This window comes from Nasonia vitripennis, chromosome 1 (genome assembly GCF_009193385.2).
Source record: "Nasonia vitripennis strain AsymCx chromosome 1, Nvit_psr_1.1, whole genome shotgun sequence".
Lineage (NCBI taxonomy): Eukaryota > Metazoa > Arthropoda > Insecta > Hymenoptera > Pteromalidae > Nasonia > Nasonia vitripennis.
The window spans coordinates 19,493,979-19,502,349 of record NC_045757.1 but is presented as its reverse complement, the minus strand read 5'-3'; the positions used below and the strand labels follow the sequence as shown (position 1 = coordinate 19,502,349).

The following is an 8,371-nucleotide window of genomic DNA, read 5'->3' as shown; positions in this document are numbered from 1 at the left end:
GTGACTAAAGTAGTCCTTTTTTGCACCGTGTTTATCACACTCGCTACGCTTGTGCGCTAACCTCACGGTGCAAATAAGGACTACTTTAGTCACGAATAGGCGAGACTTGCGGACTTTAGCAGTCCGCGCTATAAAATTTTATACGATACTCTTGACTTAAATGGTTCAGTTTTAGAGGGCGCTTATCGCCCTCGCTACGCTCGGCTGCTAACTGCGCCGTGTAAAAAAGAACCATTTAAGTCACACGTATCGTAATGTACTATTAAAATCTTCATTTACTTATTAAATTCGTCTAGTTACGAAACATCAACACACGTCATACTTGTTGATGAGTCTCGGGACTGTGTAATGTGTTATAGTTTATATCTGGTACTTATCTAGAGAAAACCAAATATTCAAAAATAAAATTCACTTAATTTTATATTTTTAGCTGGTAACTGGTTCATTCCACATGCGTCATGCGTGCGTACTACCTACATTATAAAAATATCCGTATGATAAAACAAATAGTTTACGCGCAACTGAGTTGGTCTTAGTCTGAGGTATAACTTCAACAATAGAACATGTTTCGCGTATAGAAGCAAAGTAAAAAATCGGGCTATTTTTAAACTCAAGTTCAAAAATCGCGCACGTTCCGTCGATGCGTGCGCAGCCATAAGCTCATCTTCTTTCCGTCCAGCCGTCCGTCTGCGCCAATCAAAAAGCTAAAATAACCGCTGTCGCGCGATGAGCGGCTGCCGTCCAGTCGTCGTCCCACAGTCCACACACTCACTCGCGGGCCGCGGCGCGGTCTCCACTCTCCAAGTCTCCAGTGTGCGGCGGAGCAGAGCGCAGCAGCAGAATGAAAAGCCCACACACCAGCGTAATTATATATACACACAGTCAAGTCGCAGGCTCGGACTCATCGCGAAAACGCGCATCAGGGGCGCCCCTCGCGCTCGCGCATACCAAAAGTCCAAAAAAAACTCGGGCGCGAGAGTGAGGAGACGGAGCGCGCTCTCTGCGTGTACATTGTAATGTAAAGAAAAGCGGTAAACCATAGCAACGAGAGCGAGACGCGATAATACGGAAAAACGCGCATAATTATCACGACAATTGGCCTGCGGTCTCGCTCGCGCTTTACAACAAAGCTCCGTCTTTCCCTACTCCGCGAACCTAGTCACATCATCAGAGCGCGGCTGCCTTGTAGACATTAGAGAGAGAGAGAGAAGGAGAGAGAGAGTGTCGGTGAAAAACACACGTATACCGCGCGAGCGAGGAGAGGCGACGGCGAGAAAGAGAGCAAAATTAACGATACCGTGTGCGTACTGCGTGTATCAGTGTATTAACCTCTCGCTCGCGCACAGACACATATACAGTCACACTGACGGCGGAAGGGACGGCGCGGAGACGGCGGCAGCGGCAGCGAGTAGTAGAGTAGTACAGATGGAGCCAGAGAGAGACGGCGGCGGACGAGGCCAAGAATAGCCAAGAGCACGCGAATCTAGCCGTGTCGCATATTAAGAGTAGCCGTAGAGTAGATCGTCTACGTCGGGAGACAGAGACGGAGCGAGAGGCAGAGTGAGAGAGAGAGAGAGAGAGAGAGAGAGAGAGCGAGAGAGAGAGAGAGAGAGATAGAAAGACGAACGGAGGCGCAGCAGAGCGCGAGCATCAGCAGCTCTCAGTCTGAGCCAGCTCCGGACGGGACTCCACAATAGCAGTGGGACAGAGACGGGGAGCGAGCGGAGAGAAAGAAAGAGAGTGCGAGCGAGAGAGGAGAGGAGAGGAGCAGCAGAGAGCACACCGCGGCGGAGACGAACGACCGCTCCCCTGCACACACTGCTGCACAAGATTCCCGTCTGCCTGCAACGCACCGAGGCGAGGCCTGCTTCTTCCTCAGCGATTCGGAGCCCTCTGCTCTGTACACCGTCGCGGAGAGGAAGGAACGCGCCAGAAGCTGGAGCGCGCCGCTGCACTGCTCGAGCCACACGGAGCCCGAGAGCAGACTTTAGAAATCGGTATATATGGGGGCAGGCGGCAGAAGAGAGGCTCGGCATAACAGGCAGCAGAAGAAGCAGCAGCTGAGGATCTGGAGGAGCGCCGCGACACTGCGCCGGCCAGCTTGCTGCTGCTGCTGCGCCCAGGGTCTTCTTCATCGCCAGGTTGGTTGCTATACTCTCGCACTGCCATAGCTCTGGGATCATCTGTGGCTCTGTCGACTGACTAAGCCCGAGTTTTGTGCCAACTGAAATAACTTGGATCGTGTGTGTAAATGTGTTACTTGGTGTACAGTGCTGATGTAGCTGCTATAGAGAGCTGCTCTATCCGTTAAAGTCGAGAAATATTTCTGCTTCTGCACAGTCAACGTAGACTGAGCTTATTATCCTCTACTCTCAGTGTCCTTTATTGCAAACTGGCTCACGCAGAGTAATAGAAATTTCTGTAAAGTTTGCTTGGTTTGATTTGTCTGTGCTAAAACTCAAATTTTTCATCGGTAGTGCACACATGCTTCCACCGCTTTAAAGTCTTCTCGAGAGTCATCTCTATATTTTGGTTTTCCGACAATAGCTGTTAAATACAGCACCTTAAAAACTATAAAAAAAACCTATGATTTTTACGAACTGGCAGGCTGCCAAAATTGGCTGATTCTCAACATACTGCTTTGCAGTAAAGCATTGGAGGCTTTCATCTAGTAGAATATCCTACTAAATTTTCTTGTTAATATTGTGATTATACAAAACATTCAAGCATGCTCGAGATTGCTGAATAAGTGTTTGGCGTGAGACTTTTCTAAAATTATTCAGCTTCTTTGATTCTGTGTAAGAGAAGTACGAGATTTCAGCTTCAAAAGAATTTCATTTTCAACTCTATTTTTTCAATTTTAAATGGAATATAAATAGTGTTTTCTTTTTGCTCCACTGATACATAGAGTGTATCTAAATATTTTCAATTAGATATGAATGAGTACTTGATAAGAGTTTCTGTAATCAGCTTTCTTTTCAATTACTATTCATTCAAGCTTCATTCTATTATCTTATAGATCTTTATGAAATTTTAAAGCTCTTTTTGGCATGATAAGAGGTAGAGCTACAAAAAATATACTCAAACAATCGATAAGAAAATATGAAAGTGTGTTTATCTAACTAATACTTAAACTTTTATCTAGGTTTAGGAGGTGGAGAAGCTGGGGACAAGTTTCCTTGTAGTGATTACAGAGCAGTCTATGCATAAGCTGCATTTTGCCTGAAAAGTCAATTCATCAATCAGTAGTCAAAGATAAATCCAGTGCAATGTCGTTGGAGAACAGATCTAGCTCGGCTCTGTTCAAGAGAGCCGAGCAGCTCAAGAGATGGGAGCAATCGGAGACAAACAGGGAACCACCTCGCCCCAGGCAGGTGACCAGGAAGATTAAGTTTTCTGCGGATTGTGTCTTTTTGGCTGCTTGTGCGGCAGGAGACAAAGATGAAGTTATCAGGCTACTGCAGAAAGGAGCTGATATCAATACTGGGAATGTTGATGGCCTTACTGCACTGCACCAGGTAAGACCCAATGATCATTATCATGTACTCACTCATATTGAAAGAAACGGCGCAAATATGGAGGGTCATGTATAATAGAAAAACGTGAAAGGGTTCGCTCTTTTGAAATCAAAAGACGCTCCTATATCTCTTCCGAAAATCAGTGTAAATGCGATTGCCTACCGCTTGCATAAACGCCGGTTAAAGTCGATTCTATCTTAAGTGGAAACTGAACCAAGGACATGCATTCTGCAGGAGCTGCAACTCTGAGAACAAATCAAAGTTCACCAGTGAGATTTGACGAAAATAAATCTCGGACGAGCGCAGGAACGGCTTTATTTACTCTCGCACGAGTGCACGCTACTCAAACAATAACGACGATTATTTATCAAACAGTGAGTTGAGCACACAGGCTTTATTATGAGTTTCGCTCTTTGAGCGCGCATCAACATCAACCGCGAACATATTCGTGATTCATCTCATTGTGTGGGCGCTTGCACAATTCCATGATAACCATCGACTCGTGTATCGATGAATCAAGTGTAATTTGTCTTTTGTGAAAAATCGGAAACCGGCAAAAAAACAAACAAGCGCAAGAGATTATTATTTCAAAACTCAAACGTTTCGATTTGAAAAATTTTCCGAAAAATTCATCGCTAAAACTTCCTCACACCCCGCATCAGCAGAATTCCGCCGCGGTTGACGAATGGCTCGTCTCTCGCATTTTTTTCATTTCCGACATTCGGCGGCGTCGTCCTCGTCGTGTCGGTCAAGGCGCGATCATCTGCCAATTGGCATCGGTCTCTCACTCTCTCGTCCCGTATGTACACCTCGTGCGCCGGGAAAACCGTCTTCGGCAAGCATTATGTAAAGGTCCCCCCCTGTACATGCCATTCATTCGCCGCGCGTAAGATTCCATCTTGGCTCCTCGAGATTTTTAAATGGATCCCGCGCGCGCTCGTAAGATTTTCGCGTGCGTCTGCGCATATGTATCGCGCGCGGGTTTGTTGGTCTTGCGGGGCCGAAGATCAAAGCGGGACGTGCTAGATATAGACGGAAGGCGAGCAGGTCGCCCGAGCGCTCGGTGGATGTAGGTTGAAAAAATTCATTTTCACGGCTAGTTGGAGCGAGCTGATGGGCGATGGGATAGGAGTATACACATTATAGCGTTGAGCGTTTTGAGACGGATTTTGAGTGATCGTTTTATCAAGCTCGCACACGTCGCGGCTGAAATGCAATTGTTAATCACTCGTAGCTCAACGGTGCGACTGCTATTTCGAGAGGCGGCGGTATTTTGGAAAATTTCTAACTGGTTTACACCTCTAAACTTAAACATCGAGCCCTGTGTTTGTTTTTCTGAATTTTCTCGAGAGTCTATTTTTGATATTCAAGTACACGCATCGCCGGACACAGAGTCGCGTTGAGATTGAAAATCTACGAAAACGCTTTCGTAATGCTCTGGGAGATTACGTTCTGTGAAAAAAATTTGTCTACTATGGATTTACCTGTCGTATCTAATTTTGATGAATCACACGAGTCTGAAAATAATGTTGACGCGCCAGCCTTTGGGGGTAAGCTTTCATTCATAGTCGCTTTCCACGTCACATGTACCGAGTTTCATTCAATAAACTCTGATTGTTTGCTTTGGAATGAGTATGCGCGTGGGAGATTAAAATTCTGGAGCACGTTTCGCATAAATTCGAAGTGCCATCGAGCGATCGAAGCTGTTGATTTTCTATATTTAATACTACGTATCATCTCATCAACACAAAATTTAGCGCTTTTTTCAAAAGACGCTCGCCCAAGCAGCCAGAGCATCGGAACAAATTCTAAAATTAAAGTTATGATACACCAGAATTCCTCTCCTATACGTTGTTTCTGTAAATAACAACATCGCTTTTCACCGAGCATCAGCCGTCTCTTTCCGAGGCAAATAAAAATTTTAGGAAAACCGCTCGACTCCAAATGTTCAGTGTTCTAAATCAATCTAAACAAGCTGCGAATAAGACACTACAAAGTGCAAATCCGTAACGCATATACGTCGCTGCTGCTTATCAGTTATCGGATAACGCGAGTCTGAATCATCACTGCAACCAGTCAACCCGTTGAAATCGACCCTATACATACATGTACAGTGTACACTACTACACGGGAATCAATCAAAAATCGACGTCCGTCATGAGAAAGCAAGAAGAGGAGAGGAAAGCAAAGAACGAAAGAAAGAGAGAGAGAGAGAGAGAGAGAGAGAGAGAGAGAGAGAGAGAGAGAGAGAGAGAGAGTGAGGCCCGGTACTGGAGCGCGTGGATGCTCGAGGCTGGGCCGTTTGTGAATTCGCGAAAATAGACGTTGAAAATACATCAGGCATCGGCTCGCTATTTATAGGCCTCTATTACCAGTCACACAGACCACTATGTGTAGTTGTGCGCGTTCCGCTTTGGCCCTCCCTTCTCCACTCTCGCTTTTCTCTCACTCTCTCTCTCCCTCTCTCTCTCTTACTCTATATATTTCGACGTTGTTGTAACGGCCGGTTTATTTTTTTTTTTTTTGGCTGGACAGAACGAGGGCTCGCCGTGGCACCGAGATAACCGATAATTTATAATTGAGCACTATTTTTGTCGGATTCGCTCGCCGGCGAGCTTTATACTCGTCGATGAGGCAGCTATACGCGGATAGCGAGCTTTTCATTCGAACGCGCGATCTTGTTTGTTTTGTCGCTCAATCGGAGCTATTGCATTGTAAATCAGATGTCAATCTTTCTGGTTGACAAATTAGAGCCGGACTCGTCCCCCGTCGGACGTAGGAGGATGTAATCTTATTATCTAACGTCTGAGAGAGTTATGATTCTGAGTCATGAATTTTATTCAGTCTCCGGGAAACGTTATTTGGAAGCGTACGCTGAAACATAATACTGCACGTTTTCCTCAAATATACTACGCAGGGTCTTTTGGTATAACATTCGAACAAGCTCCCGCGCTTCCTGCAGTGCATTTTGTAGAAGAAAGCTCGAACGTTATACGATTCGCGATAGCGTTCCCGGTACTACACGATTTCCATGGAATGATGTTTCGACTATAACTTTCCTCTCGATTACACGACGCTCAAAGCGAGTAAAGCTTCTGAGTGAGCTTTTAAAAATAGCACATACGCACCTAAATCAGTCGAATCATTGAAAAGTTATATAGCTACATAAAAATAATTCGCCGTCAAAAATGCGCTATTTTGATACATTGCTCTCTTATCCGTGACTCAGAAATTAGAGGGCATGTAATCAAATCGCCGCCGCGAGCGTGAAATTTATTTCGTATACGAGAAAACGCTTTTTAACTCAGCTGCGTGTGAAATATCGTGTATGGCGTTCGATTGCCGCTAGGCTGTTTTTCTTGAAATTTATCGAGTATTTCATGACACTCGTGCACTTGTTTTCTCGTGATTTTACTCTTCAATGAAGTATATTTTTAAAATGTGTCTCGTTCAGAATAGAGGAGAGTCAGATCGACGTCGTAAATTGCAAGGCCTCAACACCAACTTTCTAGCAAATAATGAGGCAACTGATAGTATATAATTAAACACTACTTTTATCAACGTTTCTCTAGTCGGTGACTAAGTCAGACTTGTATTTTAATATCAACTGCTTGAAGTCGAACAATGATATTATATTCTTATCGCCGAATGCACAATGAGCGCTGTATATTTTACTTAGTCCATAATTTTGTGGCCTTTGTGTTAAGCTTCTGTATTTATACAGGAATTTAAAAGTTAGAAATGACGATTATCAATATTCAAAACGAGGGTAGAGTCATTTACTAGACTTTGCTATGGATAGTAAATGCTAAATGCTCTCGAAGAGAAAGATCTCACTAGTGCCCGGATTCGGTAAAATACCTATACCTAGATCGGGAACTTTAGTGATATACATTACCAACATTTTATATAGCCTTTCTATATTAGTTTCTCGGAATGTTCTTCCAAATTCCAGAAATAACATTTCTGCTCTAAATTACGCGATACAAATAATTGATTACACGGCTGTCGCGAGCGTGAAATCGCATTAGAAAAAAGGCACGGCAACACAAAAGCTCTCCGTTATCTGCGTCAGTATTACGTCGAAAATGAAACGTTGAAAAATTTTAAGAATGCCGTGGTTTCAAACTGTAGATAATCGCGAGTCTAATGTACTGTGTAAATTTAAGTATCTGTCAGCTATACTCATTCGTTTATACAGATAAACAAACGTGTAGTATCGCCTTTTCTGGGTCAAACATATGTCTTCGACTTGAACACATGTTGCAGGGCGAATAGAAAAATACACAAGTACAACTTGTGCCATTATTGAGAATTAGGTTCGCGGCTTTTCTATTTTAATGTTGGAATCAGCTTACGTATTCAAAGTGGCACATGGTTGAATCGATTAGTAACGCTAGGTGTGGATCGGGTCTATCTTTTCGTAAAGCATTTCTTTTCCCTCTTATCGCTGAAAACAAAAAATTGACGCACACAATGTCAATGCTTGTGATCTAGGAAAATAAAACGCGTTTCATGTTTACAGGCCTGCATCGACGACGACCTAGACATGGTGGAGTTTCTGGTGGAGCAAGGCGCAGACATCAACCGAGGCGACAACGAAGGCTGGACGCCTCTGCATGCGACCGCTTCCTGTGGCTTCATATCAATCGCCAAGTCAGTACCAGTAAACCCAGCAGAGTCTTCCTGACTCACGTACTTCCATCCTGCGTAAAAATCGCCTGCCCGCGCGGGAGCTACCGGCTTTACGGCCGATCACTTTTGGCAGGAAACGCATATACAAGCGCTCGCCCAAGTCGTTAAAACGCTGCCGCTTAAATCCCGATTTTACGGGCGTACGTTGCGCAAGCTCC

General features: G+C 44.5%; 1 protein-coding gene across 10 annotated transcripts in view; it reads left to right on the top strand.

Moving 5' to 3' along the window:
• Positions 1-1,655: 1,655 nt before the first annotated feature.
• LOC100114433 (protein phosphatase 1 regulatory subunit 12A) overlaps positions 1,656-8,371 on the top strand; it is a 35,534-nt gene continuing 28,818 nt past the window's right edge. For 6 of the 10 annotated variants that reach the window (XM_032596093.1, XM_031928862.2, XM_031928856.2 and 3 more), the window contains exons 1-3: positions 1,824-2,141; positions 3,146-3,518; positions 8,044-8,174. In XM_032596093.1, the coding sequence (XP_032451984.1) occupies positions 3,270-3,518; positions 8,044-8,174 (380 nt within the window). In that variant the 5' untranslated portion in view covers positions 1,824-2,141; positions 3,146-3,269. Of the gene's footprint in view, positions 2,142-3,145; positions 3,519-8,043; positions 8,175-8,371 lie in introns of all 10 variants that reach the window. The other 4 variants (XM_032596091.1, XM_031928870.2, XM_032596090.1 and 1 more) reach the window with 3 other exon arrangements.